This window comes from Leptosomus discolor, chromosome 16 (assembly GCF_034619465.1).
Source record: "Leptosomus discolor isolate bLepDis1 chromosome 16, bLepDis1.hap2, whole genome shotgun sequence".
Lineage (NCBI taxonomy): Eukaryota > Metazoa > Chordata > Aves > Leptosomiformes > Leptosomidae > Leptosomus > Leptosomus discolor.
Genome location: NC_141406.1, coordinates 16,605,288 through 16,628,753, shown reverse-complemented (window position 1 = coordinate 16,628,753; position 23,466 = coordinate 16,605,288). Strand labels below are relative to the sequence as shown.

The window sequence follows — 23,466 nt, the reverse complement described above, 5'->3', positions numbered from 1 at the left end:
CATTTCTTCTCTCCTGGAAAAAAACAAAACCAAACCAGTTACGGCACTTCTGATCCAGCATGCGAGCGAATTTCTAAATTACTTTCTCAGTCTGAGCAACAGGAAGAGAAACCAAAATGATGTGGAAGTCATTTGATGCGAGGTGGGTTCTCGCCTCCTCCAGATGCCTGGGGATGGAAGTGTCGCCCCAGTGGGCTTCTCCTTGCCTCTGCTCCGGCCGAGGAGGATCCTCCCCTGCCCTGCCCCAGCCCGGCTCTGGGCTCGCTGGTATGTCACAGCACGCCGGTATGACTGAAACCTGGGGTGGTAGCGAGGCCGTACTGCTGGCCACCAGGTATCCCTTAGACATGTAAGGCAGTCAGGTAACTTTTTGCATCTGCTGTTACAGGTATTCTTGACCTGACTCACTTGTTTTCTTAATTTTTATTAGTGCCAAAATGTTAGGCTGAAAACCTTCTTTTACCTAGTCTGAAGAGCAGGCCAAATTCGGACGAAATACAATTTTAAGAGCAAGAAAATAATAAATGTGCCTATTGTTTGTATTCTACAAAAAAAAAAATAATTCCCCAGTAATCATAATAAAAATTACCGCAATCTATGAGACAGTAACTCTGAAACACTTTAAAAATAGAATTATCATTCAAAGTGCAAAGCAGCTGGTATTTTATGATGGAACAGATTTTATTGTTGCTGGATATAGGGTCAAACACTTGCAACACATTCTTGATTTAAACAAACCAAAAACACAAGTGCTTTTTTGAAGATAAAATCAGTATGATTTTTTTTTCCCTCGATGCTGTAGTTCCCTTCTCTACCTCTAAATATAGGCACATGCTGTTCTTTTTGTGCTGGGAGAAACAGCTAGCATCCCAACTCCCTGTGCTCTCTACCATACCATCGTTCTAGAGGCAGAGGAAAAAATAGGGACTGCCTCAAATGCATTTAAAATCTCATACGAGCTATTTTGAGCTAGGCAGATCACCAAACCCAGACAAAAGCAAAACATTTTTTCATTCTGATTCTTTTTTATTATTATTAATTGCCATTAGTGGGAAGTTTCATACCATCATCTGTTAATTCGTAGTAGCTGTCCGCAGAACAGGTACGAATTGCGGTGGCTCTCAAACTGCTGGGAGACTGGGGCGGCTGTCACAGGAGAAGCTCCGGGGAGCTCGGGGGTAGCCTCGGTGGTTTGGTGTATCTCTACTTTGAAGCTTGGTGCATGCCAAGTAGCACTGTGTGCTGCGTGGTGAGGTGGTTTGTGCTGTAGGCGAATCGGGTTCGCAAACTGCGTCCTGACGTACGTCCTGCAGCTGAGGGGCTTGCAGGCGTCGGGGCATGGGTGTGCTGGTGGAGCCGCAGGGCGCCGGGAGGGCTCCGGGTTCCCAGGGGGGCTGCGGCGGTCAGGCTCTGCCGGGGCTCCCCGACGCATGGCTGCAGCCCCGGCTGCTGGGGTGGGACCGGGCTGCGGTGGGCTGACGAACGCCGCTGTGGAGGTGGGGGGGTTTTTAACAAAGCAATGTCATTTTGCTCCGAATAATTATCCAAATCCTCTTGTATTTTGTGGAGTTTTTTCTAGAGTGGTTTATGCCAATGGTGCAGAACTATTTCCGTTACAGAGAAGAATAGATTAAAAATCTCTTCCTTGACTCAGACAAGCATGAGCTTCAGGAGCTGGAGAAACATGCAGTTGGAAAGATTGTCATACAATTACGGTTTTATGTCTACCTGTTAAGCACAACGAAGGGCTGGTTGCTAGCCTTAAATTTGGAAAGAGCTTACTGTAAAGCTTAAACCAGAAGTAGATTCCTGTAATTACTGCTTTGCAGTGAGGAGTATGGCTAGGTAAAGGAATAAAAACTATTAATTGTCCAGGTGTAGTTCCATGACTGTTGCACTTCTAAACGTCTGTTTTGAAAGATAATTTTTTTTTGTTATACTAATTGTTGGAAGTAAGCTAATAAAAGCCAACGCGGGGGGAAAAAAAAGGTGAAGAACGTCAAATGAACAATGCTTAGAAAACATACAGCTTTAAGTTCTTTGTGAGCCCTGCTACATTATTTAGAGAATCAGCTGATTTTTTTGTTGAACACAGGGCCAGTATACTATTTTGTTTGGTGTTTACTTGAGTTTGAGATATTTGATTATAAAATTAAGAATTTTAAAAACTTTGCGTTTTGTGTTTGCTTTTATTTGTGCTAGGTTAGGCAAACGTGGTAAAACATGATTCAGTCAGTGACGAGTCTGCTTTTGCTTCTACTTGACTTTATTCTTGTTGCTTGGTGGCAGCATATCAGGCAAACTTGGATCATAGTGTCAATTGTTTGAAATTATTGTTTAGATTATATTCAGTTTCAAATGATGTGAAACTATTTGTAGTGAGAAACGAGCATTTGTTTATGATGATGAAAATAGTTTTTCATAGCCTACATCTTTTTTCATTGTAAGTAATAGTAACTGTTGTAGCTCAGAATATCCCTGTGCAGCTTTTCAAAGTGATAATGCGGCACCATTTTGCCCTTTGTATGCGTTTGGGACCGTGTACTACAGTGAAGAGGAGCTGTTTCTGTTTCATGCAAGGAAGAAGAGGGGGAAGACCAAAGCTTTTCTTGTCCCTTAGGAAAAAAAACCCCAAAGCACATCCTTTTTCTTCTCCCACTCAAAAATTTGGCTTACATCTTTAAGATGGAGGGGTTTTTCCTTTCTTTTTCCTACCCTCCTTTAAGATGTGCTGTGCTGGCCTTTCTCCTCCTTTTTGTGGAGCTTCTCTTGGAATCTGTTTTAAGGGGTTATATTTTAAATGTTCTTGCAGGCTGCCTTCCACAGTGGTCTGCCCAGATAGAAATGTGAAAAGTTCCCATTACTGAGCTGTAAAAGAATACTGTAAATGGGTTATGCAGAAAAAACCATTTAGATAAAAATGCAATTTTCCCTTCCACATACACTGCTAAGAATTAATAGCACATTCTTCTTAAATGGGTACTTCTATATTGTATTTTCACCTTAATGAAATCCTTTCCAAAATAGGAGTGTTTTATTTAAAATTTTAGACCAAAATTGATCTGTGTTTATTCTCAGTGCTCCCCCTGCTTTAGTTAAATCTCACTGGAACGACTGCCGTGGGCTAACGGGGTGCTTCATGGAAAACAGGCGTCGGGTTCAAAGCTCAGTGTCACCCCTTGGCTCTCCGTCCCTTCGCGGGGTGTACGTCGTGGGGCACTTCTCCCCTTGTGCCTTCCCCTCCGGGTTGGTGCTTTTCGATGGGGTGGTGTGTGGCGTGCACGCCGCCTGTGCTCTCACCAGCTCTGCTGCTTGGCCAGTGGCCACCGTGCAGTGGAGACACGAATGTGTCACTTACCAGGCCGTTTTGGCCAGAATTGCTCCAAAAGGGGGAACGGCCAAGCCCATCGCGGCCTTTGTCTGCGTCGCCCTGGCGCAGGTTCATCGCTGCCCGCCTGGGGAACGCAGCCGGAGGAGCTGCGGTGACAGCGGCTTCTGTCTGTCTGCAGCACTGGTGCCTCCTCGCTGCTCTCCTTTTGGAGCAGCTCTGTCCCAAACAGGCCTGGCTGCGCGGTGGTCGCTGGCTCTGGCTCCGAGCGGCCATGGGTCGTTAGCTGGTCCATGCAGGAGCCGAGGCGTTCGGCCTCTCCCTAGCAAGTGGCCGCGGCTCCAGCAGCAGTGAGCCGCGCTGGCCCTTCCCTGGGTGCAGGCGTTGGTGGGACCGGCGAGCGAGTCGGGATTACGGCAGCCAACACCCGTGAGCATGCCATAGTCATAAACAGCCAGTCCCAGGCAACAGAAAACCAAGACGTATGGTCATGGTTTTTAGTGGTTTCCTTCTTCATAAAAGGGTTTTAACATAAAGGTGATAACAACACTGTGCTGTAGGAATAGGACTGATTGATAGAAAGATTCCTGCTTTAAGCAGCTATTCACTGCTGGTTGCAGTGGGGAAAAATGCTTTTATTAAATAAATCGTTTGGTGTTTTCATAGTATTGATAAAATGGTTCCCATGTATAAGCAATGCTTGTAACAATGAAGACATGGATAGGAGTTGATACAACTCAAAAGTCTTCACGTACAAAATAAAAATCTCCTTTGGCAGTAGCACTGAGCAGCCTTTTGCATTGTTTTTGTGATCAGCTACTCTTCAAGGCACTCTGTGCTTGGAGTATCCCCCAAAACATGAAATACAGGAAAAATGTAAGGCCTTATTTTCTCAAAGCAGTTCTGACGCCTGTAAAAGCACTCTGGAGCTCGTCTCTGCAATACTGTCTGAAAATGCATCAAGACCGAAATCCAGCTGGCCTACTGCAGGGGTCCTGCACTGGGGCTTTAGTGGCTTTTTTTTGCCCAGACGTTGCTTCCTGGCCTGCGTTCAGAGGGTCTGCTCCTGCACAGCTGCCGAACTGCAGTCGGTGAGTCTTGCTGCCGCCGTACCCGTGGGGTGAGCTTGGTCAGATACGGTGTCTGATAGCCCACATCTCTTATTTGTTGGCGGGGAGCTGCCCAGTAGACTCTTGAGAATTGCCTCACGTGCGTGTTCCCCAGTGATGGAGTGCCCAGGCAACCAGGAGGAGCCGGCCCCGCCTGCGTGCCTCTCGCGCAGGACGGTGAGGCTCAGGCCAGGGCAGAGGCCGCTCGTGCTCCGACGAACCTTTTCTTCTTGGGAGGACAGCAGTGACCCGTTTGAAACCGTACGCCTCTTCCAAACACGATGCATAGGGACTGTGTGTGTGCTGTGGGCAAGGACAGTCCCCAGCAGGTACCCCAGCACCCGCTGGGCTCGGTGCCGCTGGAGGACAGGCGCGCGCTGGTCCTGTCACTGCCCGGTTGCTGTTTCCTGAACAGCGTTTCCAAAGAAACAAACGGCCTCGGTGGATTCCCCCTGCCACGATCTGCAGATGACTGGGAAATGGATCACAGAGTTCTGCCATTCATTAGTCGATGTGTGTTCTCTGATAGTTACTGGTTCCTATACATTTGTGACTTTCCTTTCGGGTCGATTCCTTGCCGAAGAGACTTGGCATCCGTTTGCTTTCTGACTCGTGCTCCCAACTAACACTGAGCATAATCCAAGTTCTGTTTTTGAAAGGGGTATTTATAGTCAGTGAGGCTTTGACTGCTTACAGTTGTCTTCCAATAGTCTTCCAATCAAAGAACAGAAAAATACTATACTCCTCATTAGATGGGTTACATAATGGCTATTTATTCAGTCACAAAATTTTCCTTTTGTGATTCACTTTCCTTGAATCACGGTAGTTCAGCAAAGATTGCAAATCATGACTTTCACAGCCAAATATGCAAGTCCCTGGAAGCAAATGTTGAAAATTTACATATTTCAATGTGGTTCTTTGTGACTTGCAAGTTTTATATTGATGGGACATTGGCTCTTGAGTTTTTGTGTAAAATGAAAGTAAAAAAAAAGGTCCAGAAAAAAAGATTGCTTGAAGTAACTCTGGAAGGCAAACATTTCTGAATAGTTGCAGCCTGCTTTCTCATTTGCGGTACTTGAAAATGTGTCGTGTAGTGTATAGCGTTACACCAAGTGCTTTTTTTATTATTGCTCAGAAGTGCTCTGCAATCCTGACGAGTGCCGAGGCCCCCGCAGGGCACAACCCCAGGCAGATACCGAGGTCTGTTGTCACCTGCCAGGCAGGACATGTCCCAGTGCAGAACGGGCTCTTCCCCTGCTCTCCAGGTGACGAGACACTGCTCAGCCTGGGCGTCTAGGTCTTGTGCAGCCGTCCTGCTGTTAGGAAATTTAAAACGCGGTGTCTGAGAAGGAGGAGGCAGCACAACTAGCCAAACTGTGGGCTGCTCTTGGACTTCTGCGTTGGCTGTTCCGTGCCCTGGGCAGGAGTGCCTGTCGTTAGGAGTGTTTGCCACCCTGTGTGAATGGCTAACCATTCACAGTGCTGCTTGATTCCACTCCAGGGATGAATTTCTCATGCATCACATTTTTTTTTTTTTTTTTTTTTTTTTTTTTTTTTTTTTTTTTGCTGTTGGTGCTAAGCGTACCTGGCAGGCATGCTGCATACGAAGTGTGCGTTTAAGCATTGGTTGCTACAGTAAAAACTTGATGGACATTGTTTCTATCAAAGAAAAGCCCTTCTCATCTTCGAAGTCACTGCTGTTACAATAATTTTCTCTTTGAACATGTCAGGATTTTGTCTTTGATTATATACTGGATTGTCTCTTGTCGTTGCATAATGATTTATTTTTTTTTTGGTAGACAGAGACGTTTTTCAGTTCATCACAGTTCATCCCCCATCCCAATACTTCTTTAAAAAGAGACTATGTTGAAAACAGGTATTTAAGAACATAGATCTTCAGGAAAATAACTGGTTTTGACTTTTTATTTTCCTGGGAATTTTATAAAGCTGATGTAAAATATAGCTTTCTTTTACAATTTGAACTTAGACTTTCAAAATTTCCCCTTTTCCCCACTCTTCTTTTTGCTTTTGATTGCACCAGAAATCTTTATTTTAGATCTTTTCTTCCACTTTTTCGTTTGCTGTTTTTGCAACTTACACCACACAAAAGTAATAAATCTCTGTAGTTCTACCACCAGTTTATTCAGCTTTAGACAAGTTTTGAGGGGAGAAAAAAAGGGAGAGCAGAAACAGGCATTTAGAAAATTAAATAATGCGTATTCTTTTACCAAAAAAAAAGAATGTGAAAAACTAGATTTTTCCATTTTGTGTGTCGCTGTTCTCTGAAGCTGGGGAGGCTTTAGAAAAGAAATGTTGGAAAAGAAAGTGAGAGGAGATAAGTGATTGAATTTACATTTTTATGGTTACTGAAGAAAAGGAAGAGAGGAGAGGATGAACTGTCATGGCCAACTTCTAAAAAACGTGAGAAAACTAAAACCCGTGTGTAACAAACAACGAGTAGGCCGGCGCTGTGTTACTGATGCCGTGCTGTCGGCCGGCTCCTGGGCGAGGCGGCGGCTGTGCGGAGCGGGGCAGGCGTGGCTGCCAGCAGGCCCTCCCGGGGCGGACGTCGGTCGATGGGTGGCTGGTTTGAAGGCGGCCGTCTGTGCAGGGGGACCGAGCGCTCTGCTGCCAGGCCCTCCCTCCCTGCTCTCTGTTGAGGACTGGTTCAGCGCCCTGGCAAGCGCTCGCTGAGGCCAGTTCCATCAGGAGCTGCTTTTTGGTGTATAGGACGTGTACCAGGGGTCTGTCCTCCTTCCAGGGACAAGAGTTTCTGTGATGGGCGCTCACCGGCATCTTGCAGCTCTCTGAAGGTGGTGGTGGGATGGAGGTGCCCTGGAAGCAGAGCTGCTCTCCCGCTGCTGCTGCGGTGCAGGGACGTGCCAGCTTTGTGGCTATTCATGGATGATGGCTTAAATTGTGGTGCTCTGCACTAGTATGACATACACCTTGGATCAAAGGGCAGGGGATCTTCTGAAATGGAAAGTGTCTTGGAAGGTCCTCCCAAGCCTCCCCAAGCTAAGTGAAAGCCCAGGGGCCGGAATGTTGGCAATTGTCTTGCTCCGAGTGTGTGTGCAATCTCTTCCATCACTGAGTGATGTTGATGCCACCAGGGTAATGGGAAAATGGGACAAAAATGGAGGACAGTAGAACTGCATCAAGCACCGAACAGCTTTATCCCTTGGAAAATGGGTACTCTGTAAGAATGGCAGGAGATGCCAAGCCCAGGTAAAGTCTGCAGACCCCTTTCTGGTGATGATTACGTCTGTGCATGCTTTCAGCAGGTTGTTGTAAAACTGGGATACTTGGTGGGTATATTGCATCAGAGGGTTGAGTACGACTAAAGCAGAGATACCCTCTCAGTGGGGTTTGCCCGCGTGGGTGGTTTCATTTGATGGAAGTCTTTGCCATAGAGTTTGTAAACCCTGGCTGTGTTTTTAAACAGGCGCTTTCTGCCCTTGTGTTTTGTAAGGAAAAGAGCTAAAACGAACTCACTGTATCTTTAAACTTGTGGATGCTCAGACCCTCCCTGGGAAGTAGAAGGGGGAAGGGACCCTTTCAGGATTAATTAAACAGAGATGTCTTTCTGTAGACTTCAGGGTTTACTGATAAACGCCAGCCCCTCACCTGCGTCTGGTGGTGGCTGCTATTATTTAATCAGGGCTAATAGAAGGCATCTGGGAAATCTTCCCCCTCTCCTCCTCTGTCTCCCCTTTATCTGTCCTCCCAACCTGTTTGTTTGTGTACGATTAAGTTTTCCATGCCAGGGAGAAGCAGGGTGGAAATGTCAGGGGTCAGGCTGCAGGCAGGGCAGGCAGGGAGCAGGCAGCCCAGCTCGAAGCAGCCTTTGGCTTTCTGAGAAACCGGAGATAGATTTGTTCCAGGCGAGATTAACTCTTTCAGCACAGCTGCCTTCTGCTCAAGAAGACCTGAATGACTGGAGGTGAGGTGGGTACGTTCCGACACTGAGTTCAGTCTCTGTTGGTGCGTATATTCTTGCGGTCCCAGTGGTGATGGGTGCTCCTGCTGTCACTTCAGTCGCCCCCTTATCCGAGCCTAGCAGGCCAACATTTCATCTGCCTTGGCAGCTGTGCAGCTGGAGGATGAGGTGTGTGGATCCAAAACTCAGAGAGGGACGGAGGACAGCATACTTTGTGGAAGTGCTGTTATGGATACCTGTATTTCTCAGTGTGTTTTCCAGTAAACAAAATGTTCATCCTCAAAGTGTGCGATGCTGCTGTTCAGAGACAAGTTTTTGAGCAGAGGCGTGACTCGAGGTTTGCCACTCAGAAGATACCTGAAGACCAGTCTGAATGCCCTTGCCTTCAGAACAACCAGTTTTGATGTTGGGCCAACTGACTCGGTATCTCACAGGCTTTAAGACATGTGTCGTGCGGTGGTTTACATGTGCAGCAGCCCTGGCTGACGCCAAAGCGATAGCTGGGGTTTGGCGAGCGTTTTGATTGCATGACTCAAGCTGAACTACCTGCGTCTCACCCCGCCTGTGCAAATGAAAAGTGTGATTCAGCAGTGGCGTAGAGGATCTTGTTTGTTTGGTGCCTTCCTTGCGTTCGTGTTGTGGTGAAGTGGGTGCTGAAGAGCTAAGTCTTGCCTGGTTTGACAGAGCTCAAAGTGCGCGCACAGTGCCCTGCTTGGGACAGCTGCAGGTGGAGATTGCGAGGTGGTCCTTACACCGTCGCATGGTAGCTTCTTCGTATTTGACTTTATTTGGGTGGTGGTGGAACCTGCCCACATTGAGCGGGGACAGGGTGGGTGGCAGTCACCCCCATGGGTGTCAGGGTTGTGCTTGCAAACAAAGTCCTTTCACAAAGGGGTCTTGGTCTCGCTGCTTTGTTCCTGATTTTACGACGTGTCCGAAAGCTTTAAAGGTCTTGCAGACGGTGCTCGTGGGAAGGTTACTTAGCTGTTGCCTCATCAGCTCACCCCCGTGACACTATTCCTTGCTACATCACTGCTCTGTGTAGGGGTGATGAACGTGCCACAGCACGTTTCTCCGTTGTAACTCCCATGAGTTAAGGAACGGCGTCGCCTGTGTCCGGAAGGATGAGCCCACCTGCGCCAGCGTTCCCCTCCGACAGGCCCTGCCATGCCGAGAACCCGTCGGGGCAGGGGACGAGCACGCTGCCTGTCGCCGCTCCTGCTGCGCCCCGCGGGGCTGGGGCTCCAGGGGAGGCGAGGAGCAACCTGTGCTCTGCTCCTCTCGCTCGGGGCTCTGTGTGTGCAGGACTTGCTTTACACGTGTCTTCCTCCGCCGCTCCTGGCACCTTGGCTCATGGAGGGTGGTGCAGCAGGAGAGAGCACTGCTGCTGCTGGAGGCCGTTCTCCTAGGAGCCGGGTGGCAGAGGGACCTGCCCTTCTGCTTCTGCACCAACCGAATTGGAACCAGGTTGACAGCAGTTGTCACAAACAGCTGCAGTTGTTTATGGGACAGGAGTGAACTCCGGCCTCTCCTGGGCTGCTCCGTGCAGTCCGCCCCGCAGCGAGGTCTGGGGACACGCTGTGCTCCTGTGTGCCGGTGCCTCGGTGCTGCTCAGCCCCGTGCCCTCTCCCTGCTCCCCAGCCCTTGCCAGGGGCAGCAGGCGCTTCTGGGCGTCTCCTTCCCACATGCCGCAGGGCAGAGCCTGCTCCACTGCCCGCGTAGCGGTGTGAGCTAATTGTCTGCCGTTTTTTCATTTTCCAGGGATATTGAAATTGTTGTGGGTCATAAATCACGTGAGCATATGGCTAGAAAGGGAACACGGGCCAGTATTTCAGCTTTGGGTTTGAAGATGAGACTGTCCGTCCTGTGTTGTACTGGCCCATTTTGTTGATTTACTGGCCTGTGAAACTTTAATTTTTTGTTGAAGCAGTGAAAGTCTGCCTGCCCGTGACTTTCTTGCTTGAACAGCTGTTTGCTCCTGATTCGTTGCTATTCTGAGAATTTTGTGAAGGCTCTCCCAGTGATGTGACAATTGGAAGAAAAAGATGAGCTTATCTTTTTCTTATTCTAATAGTGGCACTTACAGACATACCTAAGAAAGCCAGGTTTCTTTGTGTGCCTTTTTTTTAAGGTGAATTTCCCTTGCTGCCATTCCTCCTTCACGTGGCTGTGTATTTCTTCTATCTGATGATTTTTTGCTATTCCTTCAGATGGATTTCATTTTAATACATGCTGTTCAAATAAACCCTGGTCCTCCATCGGATGTAGGACCCCCAGCTGAATTACCACACCTTTCTGCTGCTTTATGCGTTGTTTCTGAGTGTGCCAAATCCATTACAGGGCAACAACATTTCCATCTCTTTCTGTAGCCAAAGTAAAATTTGGTGTACACCAGAATTTGGGTTTTCCTGTAGCAGAAAAGACCTAGCATGAATTTACCCACAAAGTGCATTTTGGGTTGATAGCATTAGATATCAATCTGATTTGCAAACACTTAACTGTTTTCTAGCAGAGATTCTGACCCTTCTTCACCAAGCTCGAGCTTCCTGACAATTCTGCTTTTTTGAGTTACTTTTCATAACTCTTTAGAAATGGTCCATGAATTACTAGGGACTTGCAAACCGTGATTTGAAACCCCTTGTTTCTGGCGTATCGTGCCTCTGCCTTCTTGTTCCTTGGCACAGAGCAGGTCAAGGGGTGTCTGTCCCTGAGCCGCGTCTCTGCAGGTGCCGTGGTGAGACTCGGCTTCGTTCTGGGGTCTCTGCTCTTGCTTTTCTCCTGCTCTGTGAGCAGTGAAATTATTTGGGCTCCCTTTGATTTTGGGGAGGCTATTTCCCAAGGTCGCCTCCTATAAGCCACTACTTCCGAGACACCAAATTGCAGTTGGAGGTATCCTAAAGACGAATGGGATGTATTTCAAGGTAATGCCATAAATAAATGGGATAAAAGAGCTAAAGATCCTGGATGCTGTTTGTTCTCGCTTCCTGTCAGCCTTTGGTAAACCCCAGTTGTATTTTCACGAATATCCTTGAACTCGTGTGGTTTAACCCAGGGCATTAATGCACATGATCACCATTTCTTGGTGTGCAAGAGCCTCAGATGTGTGAGGCCCCTGGGAGAGATTGACTTTGCCTGTGGCAGCCTTGTATTACGGTCTCTCGTAATTGTGAGTTATAGATGGGGCAGAGGCAGCTCCAGGAGCTGCAGCAGAGCTGGGGAGGAGATGGGAGGTTCGGGCAGCTGGAGGACCCTTGTTCCTCAGCCCTGGCAGCTGAGCTGGATGCAGATCTGGCTTTGGGGTATGAGGACATGGCTCCTGTTGATTTCTTTGGGAACAAGGCAACTAAACACATAAAAGTCTTTGGCTGGCTGTATCCGAGCCTTTGCCTCGCAAGAGACTGATAATATTTCAGAGACAAATTCCCTTTTTTACACTTGGCTAACAAGTACTCATTTAATTTGCATCCTGAAACTAAGCGACCACAAACAAAGTTCTTTGAAGGGAATCTTCTTCTTTCATTCTGTTTTCACTTCATTTAAGGAAAATAGAGATTTCCATGTATAATATGCAGGGCTTAAATATCCTACTTATTGTTGCCATTTCTATTTTTTCCCAGCAATTATGTAGAAGCTCTTGCACAAATCTGACGAGAGAAGGCTGGAATTTACATGTTTCCTCCTCTGTTGCGCTCTGTGCATAATCACCATCTATTCATTGCCTTTACAAACTCCATTAATACACCCACTTCCCTTGCCAGTGTGAGTGGGCATTTTTGTGCTATTCTTGGAGACCTGCTCTGTGCGTTGAAACTTGCCTATGGCTGAAGGTGCTTTTGACCTGTGTGTCCTCAAGAAAAAATGAGCAGCAGCAAAACTTACTGAAATGATACGACAGGTTATGGAATGAATCGATGGCTCAGGTGAATATTGCTCTGTCAGGCCCCATCCCCTGGCGAAGAGTCAAGCTGGCGGTGATGGTGCAGCGGCGGAGAGAAGCTCAGGCCAGCTCGCACCGTTTTTCGGTGTTTAACAGGCGTTAAAAGGTTCCGTCATAACGGGAAAAAACAACTCAGGGATTGGTAAGAGCCAGCAGCCCGGGACGCTGCCTGAAGGCAGTCTGACAGCGTTGGGAGGCCGGCAGCGAGCTCTCGGCAGCGTGGACCGGTGGTGGCCACTTGTGCGGTGCCCGCAGGAAAGGGCAGGTCTGTGCGGTGATCCCGCCGGGGAGATGGCGGGCATTAGTCACCGTTAAGTGGCTCAGCTGCTTGTTACACGTCTAGGTGGCAATTTAACGCAGAACATTGAAGTAGTGTCTTTTTTTTCAATTTTGGCCTGTCCTGAAACAATACTAGAGAGTGTCCAGGAACTGATTTTGGTTAAATGAGGGCATATCGAACCATTTCATACGACTTCTGCACAGGCAGAAAATTCCGCTTTGGATTTTATCAAAAGGCTTTTGTTTACTCGCGCATTCTGGCTGTCAAGAGATGGATTTCACATGGGCTGGAGTTGTGGGTAAAGCTGCCATGTGATAATTTGTGTACATATGAAATAAATTTGAAAGTATTGGGTGCAAAAACCAGCGTTTTCTTACTCATCACGGATGTGTGGGTTGTTACCGTTGGTGAAAATAGGCTCAAAGCATTTAGTTAGCGCGAGTGAGTGAAGTACGCCAACAGCAGAGAAAACATGGGATCAGTCAGCCAATATTCACTCCTACCATGGAGTTCTCTTCTTTTCACGTTGCATGCTGGATGCAGAGGTAGGGACATGGCTGAGGCAGCTGCAGTCGTTTGGAGGGAGGCTTATGAGGAGCCGTTGGTGGCCTTCTTCCCAATGCTAGGTCTGAGTGTAAATTTGATGGTGCCAGTGTGCAGGATTTAGGCAGTTAACTGCTTTGCGAGGCGGGCAGAAGTGGTCGGTTTTTTGTGGTGGGAGAAGGACAGGCCCCGGAAGATAACCCAGGGCTCCCAGGGGTTCCCTGGTCTCGGATGGCAGCTGGGAGTCAGCTGTTGAGTCGGCTGTGCTGGGACGGGTTGTAGTTGCAAGACTTGCGTTTGTTTTCTCTTGGAAGTGTCCAGAAATGGTTTGACTGTTGATGGCAGTTGCTTTGATTTGGTTTGATTTTTAAAGCCAGTTTTTCTCACTTGGTCAGAGTCAGAGCTTCTCATCCTGTGCAGAGCTGAGGAGGGCATGGTGGTGGTGATGGCAGTGGGGAGCCTGACCAGTGGTTCAGAGCCGTGCGGTTGGGTTGGGTTGGCTTAGGCCATGGTTGAAAGTTTGGCCATCAGTAGTTGAGCTTTTGGTGGCTGTTACACAGGAGCCACGGTTTGCCTGCACGGGGGAAGGCAGGACCAGGCTAGCAGAAGGCAGCACTGTGGCGCCATAGCTGTGATGGGACCTGGTTCGCAAGAACAGTCTATTGTTATGTGAGAACTAAACCCGCGACACCGGCCTCTTCGCAAGGCGGGCAGGCAGAGCTCCCCTCTGCGGTTTGTGTAGCTTGCGGTAAAGCCAGCCGGAGAGCTAATGTGTTAAACTGAAAAGAGGAACTGGAAGTAGCCAAAAGAGGGGAAGGATATGAGTTAAAACGTCCGTTGTCCCCGTGGCTGTCTGGCATGGCACAGGAGCTGGTGCTGTCCCAAAGGTACTTCTGGCTTCCCTTTGGACACAGGGCTTTCGTTTCTTCTCAGAGAGTCGTACAGTTGGAAAGCAGTAATTGAACGGTCGCTTCCAGAGAAATAAATAGATGTAGGCAGTTTCACGCTTTCCTGGAAAGCCACGGATGCGTGTTGCTCTCCTGGTGCTGGGCAGTGGGCAGCAATGGGGGGAGCTGTGTGTTCCCCCTGTCTTGTCTCCTCCCGGCAGGGTAGAGGGAACACATCTTTTCAAACAGCAGTGTCATTCTCCTCATCCACACATCGTTCATTCTGCATCCTCAAGGTCATGCTACATGTAAGATGACTGCCAGCTTTTGCACTGATAGGGTTAGCATTTCTCCTATTCAGTGGTGTTTTCACCAGTTTCTTCTGACACCAGCATGTGGCTAACAGTCTGAGTTTGTCCTCAAGTGATATCTGCCCTGGCTTGGTGCTGGAGCTGTCGGGTAGGACACTGCAGTCTGACTGTAACCCTACAGCCGTAACAACCCTTAACGCTGCTGTGGGTTTGGGCAGCTTCCCTGTCATGGTGTGCCCATCCTTCCATTGCTCCTGGTGAAAATAGGAGCATGAAAAGAGGTCAAGGGAGAAAAAAGAAAAATATGTATACGCAGCAAGTACTACGTGTCTCCTGTTACCTAAATTCTGTGCAAGCAGCAAGCACCGATGGAGCTCCATGCCAGCTCTGAGACCACTGAAAGCAAAATAAACATCTTTGCAGCGTGGGCTGATACATGCTCCCTTTAGAGTCGCAGGCACCTCCAATTAATCATGCTGTCTCTGGAGGAAGAGGCTTTGAGGATCAGAGGACGTTGCCAGACCTGATGGGCTGATGGAGGGGTGGGCACCACTCAACGCTGAGAGTGAATGGGCTATGTTCCCAGCCCGAGCGAGCGGGGACGGCTGTGCCTTGCCTTGCCTTCAGGTGAGCGGTGTGTTGTCTATATGCAGCGAGGTGAAATGCTTTAATCCTGGTGTGCGGGATGTGTTCGTGGTGTGGGACGGTGCTCAGTGCTGTGCACACGTTTTTGAGTGAAGAGCCTTCCCTCCTTTGTGAGAGAGGCTTTCACCATGCAGCTCAGCTGGCTGGGTCTCGGCAATAAATCTGTTGGCTGACCAAGCCAAATGACTTCTTGAAATGTTAACGAGGGAGATGTGGCCGATACCCTGGAGCTGCACAGCGCTGCTGGTCAGCAAGGAGGGGAATCACCTGGTTCCCGTTTTGGCTGTGCTTATCGTTACAAGCCCTTGGCATCAGCTGCTCATCTTAACCATGAGTGCTTCTGATTTCCTTTGATTTTGTTCATACTGGGGAGGGCAGCGCCTTTAACCATCTTATGGACTTTAAAAATGGCACGGGTTACGCCACAAGATAAACAAAGGAGTAAAATCGGAGTAAGAGGAAGGTGTCAGTAAGGGAGCAGGGGGGTCTTTTCACTGAGTGCTAGCAGAGTGCTCGGTGCTGCGGAGCCCAAAGCCAGGGACAGCCTTTGCCCCCAGGCATTTAAAATAGAAGAGATGGATCCAGCCCAAAGTGAGGTGCAGGTTGCCAGAGGTGGAGGAAACTGGAAGCAGTGTGAGTGTATGGGGTTAGCAGGTGGCAGCGCCATGTTTGTGGTTGTAAACAAGTGCAAAACGTGCTTACTTGCACTCCTGGGTGAAGAAGATGCCTTTGTCCAGGATTTTGTCAGTGCTATGATGGTGAGGGAGGAAGTGGCTCATTTGTTTATCAACACAAATGAACCGGTTGTGTTTAAAAATACCATTTTAGGAGTAAATTCATCTGTGGAGACTAGGTCCAGTGTGCAGGGAAACATGAAATGTTTTCAGACCTTATTTTTCTTGAAAACCGAAAAAGATGATTCCGTGCTGTGTACAAATGCAGAGCTATGTGCCTGAACCAATATGTCAAACTGTCATGTGGGAGATTTGGTGAAAAACATCTTGTCCTAAGGGAATAATTTTAAACACTATATGTAGGTTTGCTGCCTCATAAGAGATCATTACTCAAATCTATTCGCTCTTATGGTAGCTCGGCCTCTGCTTAACGGGCGCAGAGTGAGCAGAAGCCTATTAACGCGTCCTTTAAGAGTGGTTATCAGGTGGTAGAGGGGAAACTGATCTCTGATCTGGGAATATAGTGTTTTTGGCCAAATCCTCTGATTTAGCCTTAACAAGATCAGTAGCAATCCAGGGGCTTCACGCTCGGCTGGCCATCGAGGGCGGCGGCGGCGGGGCCGTGCTGTGCCGGGCGGCCGGACCCTGGGCAGCGCAGGCGGCTGAGGCTGTGTCAGAGCCAGTGAAGAAGTGTAAGGGACGAGCCCTGGGGCTAGGAGCCGTTCCAGGGATCTTCACCTCCTGTTTGTCACTTCAATCTCGCAGGAACGCTGAAATGTGGAGTGGAACCCATTCCCAACCAGGCCCCTACCAGACTGTGCGTGTGCTCTCGCTCCTGCTTGTCACTGCCTCCCGTTCCTTTCATTGGTGGTGGTTTTGGCAAAAACGAGAGGAGTGGCATGGGCAGCGCCCGAAGAGCAGCATAAACTCCGGGTGCCTCTGTGTAGCATCCATGGTTGCTTTGACTACACATCATCCCTCCCTCGATTAATCTCCTCTCTCACTAGATGACGCATGTAACGCGTGCTGGCTAGCCTTGCAGGTGAACTTGGATTTAATGGGACCAGCTTGCCTAAAGATGGGGACACATCTGGGTCTGCGTAGGGCGTGGTGGGGTCGTCACAGTTAAGAGAACACAGGGTTTTTTTTTAAAAAAAGGATAAGATGCTACATGAGGGAAGAGACTTTATATGGCAGCTTAATGTGGCCTAAGGAAAAAGAGGGAGTGAGAAGGAAGCTGGAGGGATTGAAAGTGTGCGTACGCGGTGTCTTCAGGAGTGAGGAGAGTGCCAGGATCTAATCTCACTAGAGAGAGATGTGTTTTTCCTGAGTTGATGCGAAAAAGCAGTCTGTAATGTGTGTGTTGAATATTTTGGTGAAGCAGAACTCCTCGGCTTCTTCCCGTCCCAGCTGCAGCAACCAGCGCTCCTGGCGAGGCTCCTGTTAGTTACCACGCTGCCATTAATGCTGTGTAAACAAACAAACAGCAACCTTTTATTTTCTGAAGGCATGCATGCCTTTGCAAAGTAGAGCAGAACGAAAGAGCAGCTTCCTAAATGTGCAAGGTCAGAGCAGAGGATACAGGGCATGGGAGAAAGCCGGGGTGAGTGTCACGGGCTGTGCTTTTCGCCTGTGAGCTTGTTTGTGTGGGACTGAGCTGCCGAGAGGGGCTCGTGTGGGTAAAGCCTGTTCAAAAGCTTAGTGTGTAGCTTTCGCCTAAAAGCAAACTTCGATATTATTTTAAAACCCATACTTTTTTAATCTTCTGGGAACGTGAAGCTGTCTGTGTGTGCGTCTGCCTCGGTGAAGGAGAGCAGCCTGGTGTTTGTGTCCCAGCTGTTTGATACAGTTCTCACCGTTGCTTTTGTACGTTGTGACTGATCAACGCTGGCAAACCGTTCAGAGAATACTTTGAAATGTTCACCTCAAGCGGACAGTGTGAACTGCAGTAAGCAAACTTGCTGGAACATTGGCTGAACACGAGCATGTAGGGGCTGTGAAAATGGCCGGGCTTAATTCACTTTCATGTTCCAGTGAATGTTTGCAAATATTTCTTTGCCATAGCCACCCAGCTCTCCCAGATGCTGTGGCTGGCGCTTGGAAGTGCCTGTGCACAAGCTGAGCTAATAATATTAATCAAACCTGATGTTAACTTCCAGGGCATTCAGCGATTATTGCAGGAATTTTCTCCGCTGTGAGCAATTTTGCGCAGTTGGCTGGGATACACGGGGCTGGCTTTTCCTCGTCTTTATCTTCCTCTGAAATACGGAGTGTGGGTCACTTCTCTGGACGGGATCATGGTAAAAGGAAGAATAGTAAAGATAAAGTAAAAGGAAGAAATAGTTTCTAGCACTAATAATTTAAGCTCGATCCATGCAGTAACTGGCTTTTGGGGCCGCCACGACTTCACCCGGTCGCGGTGTGCGAGGAGGTGCTGCTGCCGAGGGGCGGGTGCTGGCTGCGCGGGTGGGGACCCCGCTGCGGTGGCAGGCAGCTGGGTGGCTTCTGCTCTGCAGGTGACTGTCCCTCCTGGCTTAACACCTGCCGTCATGTACCGGAGTGGCGGAGGCTGCCACGGCCAGGACGTGCATTGATCACAGCTTTTTGGGGTGAGGGTGCCACCGCGGCCGAGCTGTTTCCAGGCTCCTTTTGGTCTTTGGTCACTTGATTGCTTTGAGTTCTGTGCCTTCCATGTGGACGCGTTGTGTGCTTACATAAGCCATTTTATTTCTTCTCTCTGCTTCAACGTTGACCGTTTTCACGCGGCACACACTATCCTGCGAACTGGATAGTTTTACTTGCGTCTGTCCCAGGTTCTGTTGTGTCACGTCCTTCGGTTTGGAGAGGAAGTCTCCACCCAGACCATCTCGAGATCTTGGGCATGGAGGATGGCTCTTATTAGAAGGGTATTGCTTTTATTTGTAACACTTACCCGTTTCTTGCAGTAGTTGTTGATAGAGGCAGTTGTGCAGTTTGAACATAATTTGTTTGAAAATTCCTTGCTTTCATTAGGCGCACTTCATGACTGACAGTGATTTATCTGAAACTTGGCAACTGTGAGGCAATGACGTGATGACACCATCTTGCATTACCTGACTAATTTTAACCTGCTGAGTCCCATCAGTCTCTACTAACAATACCCTCGGGACTGTGTGCGCTGCAGAAGGCGAGTGCTTGGGCGCTGCTGGCTTGGAGGAGGCAGAGAGACAGGGAGGAAGGCTGGTGAAACGGGGCTGCCAGGAGAGTGTTACGGCTTTGGACAGGCGTCAGGCAGGTACTCATGCTTAAGAACACAATTCTCACCAGGTGGATCAGAACAACTTTGGGGGTTTTTTAATACAAAGGGTTTTTTTCAGAAAAGCATCATAGCTTTGTCAAGACTGAAATACTGGAAAAAAGTAGAAGGCAGTGACTATTTCCCTCCAGATTGGCTTTGAGCACACTTGTGCCAATGCAAGCCTTCCTGCAAGCTCTCATCCTCTTTTTGTTCTGGTTTTGAATGCATCACTTTCTGTGCTCTTTAACGGTAGACCAGGAGAGCTTGAGCTCCCAGGCAGAGGTGTTGAGCTCGTCATCATGTGGACAGTGGCAATCAAGACTAACTTTGCAAACTTAGGATCAGATTCTGCTCACGTCCTTTATGTGGGTTTTCCTCTGAGGCCAACGAATCCTTTTCGTCACTGCGGGAGAGAGTTTGCATTCATTCCTTTATCGGGAGTTTGCTTATGAATTTTATCCACAGCAAACGTTTTAGAAATAATTTGCTGATTTACAAGTAAATAAGCCTGACTTTTGGACCTGATCCGTTCTGGGTGTCAGTGGTGCCTGGCCAGCCGATGCAGACGTGGCGAGGCTCCGGCTCGGATCCTGGCCGGGTGCCTGGGCATGTGCAGTCGGGTGCTGGGTCCTGCTCCAGGAACACTTCTGCCGGTGTCCTGAGCTGAGAGGCTGGTCTGCTGGAGCCTTGCAGCAAAAGCTCCTTGCAGAAACACCACCGAGATCCCTGGGCCCCTCGTGACAGCAGTGCAGCAGCAGAGCTCTTTCCTCTTTCTCTGCGGCAGAGGAAGAAAGCTGCTGTCACAAAGACTAATCTCAAGGCACTGGCTTTTCCTGTGCCGAGACCAGCATGTCCTGTACGTTCAGGGCGAGGCAAGAGTGGAAAATACTGGGTACCGTGTGCTTTGTAAGGGACGTGAACATACACAGAGAAGAAAAATGTTTCCCTTTCTCAGTTCTCTGCACAATCCCATATGAGAGTTAAACGTTTTATAAATAAAAAGTTATTCAGGTATATTTACATTCAAGATAGTAAGTTTAAATTGGACACGTCGTCAAATAGCATTTATTTAGGGAGTGGGGTTTTGGCCCTGTGATTTTCCCAAAGTGGCCCCTGGGATGCCCTGGCCCAGCCACCAGCCCTGTGTTGGCGGAGCAGCCCGTTCTGGTCCCAGCCCCGGGCAGGGCTGCTGTGCCCGCAGAGGGCCAGCTCCGCAGCGCAGACGTGCCCCTCATGTTAAGGGCTGAGCTGGAAACGCTCCCGGGGAGGTAAAACCGCTTGTTGCTCTCCAGAGGCAGGCGCAGACTGTGCAGGGGAGGGAGGGGGTCTGGGGTGTGATGGGGCTCAGGGTGACGGGGAAGAAGAGTGAGAGCTCCCCGCGTTGGAGCGAAGGCAGGCTGTGCCAGTGCCGCCTCTGCCCGCTGAAACTGCGTTTGGGTGTTACGGGGCGAACTCTGCTCTGTGCTTCAGCTCTGCTCCTCCGTACTGCTTATTTATCAAAACTGACTAAAAAACCCAATGCCAGCTACAGGGGACTGTGGTCCACGTTGGGGTTTAGAGAACGTGTGCAGCTTTGACCTGCTGGTGTTGGATTCTTTATTCAAGCAGCGAGTGAGGGTGTCCTGCAGAAATGAAGCCCAGAGCGCGGCCGTGCAAGGCTGAGGTGTGTGACGGAGCTTTGTGTTGATTTTGCACTTGGTTGCACTAATGCAGCGCGTGGCTGAGCAGGCAGCAGCGCTGCTCTGGAGCCGTGCTTCTTCTCTCGTCATTTATAGCATTGTGTCCCCAGGTTCTAATTAGTTTCTCTGCGTGGTGTTATGATACTGTTTTGGATATGAGCATCCCTGACATCCTATAATCAAGCATTAAAAGCATTTTCCAGTTTAACCCGGGGACTTCCAGACTAGTTTAAGATTATTCTTTAATATCCCTGTGATTGTGTAACAAGCTTTTCAGTTCCTGTTTTGTATCTGGTGTAGTGGCTGGTTAAGTGAAACAAATACAACTTGCTCCGTGCAGTGTGGTAAAGCTGCATTGCTCGGCTGTGTGGAACATAAGAAAGACGATGTGGAGAGAGGTCTTAAGGAGGTTAAAGATCCACAGCCGTTTTCTGGCGTATTTGGCACGCTCCAGCAGCACCCTCAGCCCTGTGCGATGGGAACTCTCAGGGTCTGTCAGAGATGTTACTGTCCCTGCCTTTGCTAGTGCTGCAGCCGGTCTGCTCGTGCCTCTTGTGCTCTGGGTGAACGTGAACGAAATGGTGGATGAGAGGAAATGCAGGCTGCCCATCCAGACGTTGTTGGCTTTTTTGTCTTGCCTTGCGCCTTTTTTCTGTTTACTCACTGTTCTTACCCCGCAAAAAGCCCTCCTCCCAGGGCTGGGGCGCTATCTGCAGCAGCTGAGGCATCCTCCCCGGCCAGAGCAGCGACGTTCCTGGGGGTGCCTTAGTGCCGAGGGGGTTTTCTGTGTCTCAGGGCTGGCGGGCTGGCTCCTCCGGGGGAGAGGGCAGCGAGCCCCAGCCTGTGCCAGCCGCCGGACTGCCCAGCCCCAGCCAGGGCGGCCACTGGTCACAGCCTTGCCGTTCCGTAGGGTCTATGAGAAGGACCGTGAGGAGTTGTGGGGGGAGGGATGGAGTTCGGGGGTTTGTCTTTGGGCCTTTTTTGGTGATTTGACTAAGAGCAGTGGAGAGCTAAAGAAGTGGTTGATTTCGGAGAGGAAGAAGGTGATGAAAGAAAGATGTCCCTGGCTGCGCCAGGCAGGGAGAGGGCGCGTGCACCAGGGCAAATTTTGAAGATGAGAAAAATATATTTGCAACAGAGAAGATTACTTGGAAGCATTAAGAATGGAAGCAAGGAAAAATAATGGAGTGACAGTGGGAATGGGTCACGAGTACAAGGTGTAGTATGCTTTGGAAGGAACAATTTTAGCTACTTTTTGTTACTGACTAAAATCCGGAGGAAAAAGGCCTGGGACATAGTTTAGGATGTTTCAATTAGACTCTTGAATTTCTGTGGTTAACAGAAATGAATGGTGGCTACAGATCATACAAAGTCCTAAAGTGAAGAAATTACATGAAATTGTTAACGGTGGTGCTCTGTTAAGAGGGGTGAACAGGGAGGCACGCGTCAGTTGGTGTGCGTCCCCCGCCTTCAGACGGGTGTTGCTGGTTTACTTTAAAACAAGTGCACGTGAAAAAGAGTGTGCCTGGTGGCCTTTTGGCACAGTGAAAAGCCAGCTGGAGGAGCTTGCCGCGGGTGGGAAGAGGGAGCAGTGCCGGTGGTGGGGACACTGGGGGCACCGGGGATGTGGGGGGTGCAGGAGCCACGGCGCGGGCGCAGGGCAAGGGGTGTTGGCGGGGGCCGAGAGGGGCCGTGGTTGTGTGAGGGGATGGGGTTGCCTTGCATGGTTCTCCTAACGCTCTCTCTGTGACCCCTTTCCAGCCCACGACCTTCCCCCGAGCAAGACCTCGGCCCCGGCGCAGACGGGCAGCCACTTGCAGTGCCTCTCGGTCCACTGCACGGACGACGTGGGCGAGGCGAAGGGCCGGACTGCGGTGCCGACGTGGAGGTCCCTGCACTCGGACATCTCCAACAGATTTGGGACTTTTGTGGCCGCCCTGACTTGAACAAAAGAAATTATTTTTTTTCTCTTTTTAATTTCAAAGGGCCGCTACTGCTAGGTGGACTATTTTTCTAGGTTGGTACCTGCTTAGTGGCATATGGACTGGAAAGGGTTAATTTAAAGTAAACCTCAACTTTTTTTTAATCTTCTGCCACAGTATGTTACCAGTGTTAACCCTTCTGCAGTTAGCACACTTTTGCTTAAGATTTTCCTGCTAGACCACTTTTCCCCATTATTCTGTAACCTTGGCATACATTTATAGATGAGGCCTTTTCCTTTTTCATCTCAGCGTATGTCCAAGTCACGTATGTCATAATAAGACAAAGATCCTCCTCCTCCTCTTCTTCCTCATTGGCTTTGTTTTTCCTTTTTTGTTTTGCTTTGTTCAGTGCTTATTACAATGGTGATCCTGAAGAACAGCAGTTCAGGAATAAACGCCGGTTAAAGTGAAGTGGTCATCATTATATTATATATTATATTGACACCCAGCTTTTGCCAGTCACATACAAACCACACGGTTAATGCTCTGTTGAATATTCAGGCAACGAGCTTGCCCTTTCCTGAGAAAATGATTTCTGTTGGCAATAGCGTTCAGCCTGTTTGCTCTCCACCTCCCCTGCGAGGCGAGGACGCTCGTTCCTTACATGCCCTGGTGCAGCCCAGAGACCGAGCTCTGTCACCAGCGGGCTGGTTCAGACACAGCCAGGGAAGGTGCAGAGAAGTTTTTCTAAATAAGTCTAACAGGAAGTTTACTTAATAATTAAGAGTCATTATCTCCTCCACTGAACGCCCAGGCTCCCTCTTGGCTTGCAGGGAGGAGCTGGGCACTCCCCAGCGTGGCCGTAGCCTCATGTCCTGGCGATGCTCCCACAGTCCCTGCTTTATCACCGCTGGAGGAAAACCCCCCCGGAGCC

General features: G+C 49.1%; 1 protein-coding gene across 1 annotated transcript in view; it reads left to right on the top strand.

Annotated features, from left to right (window-relative positions):
• MN1 (MN1 proto-oncogene, transcriptional regulator) overlaps positions 1 to 22,890 on the top strand; it is a 35,206-nt gene extending 12,316 nt beyond the window's left edge. The window contains exon 2 of the mRNA XM_086474343.1: positions 22,372 to 22,890. Within this exon, the coding sequence (XP_086330469.1) occupies positions 22,372 to 22,556 (185 nt within the window). The 3' untranslated portion in view covers positions 22,557 to 22,890. The remainder of the gene's footprint in view (positions 1 to 22,371) is intronic.
• Positions 22,891 to 23,466: the final 576 nt, after the last annotated feature.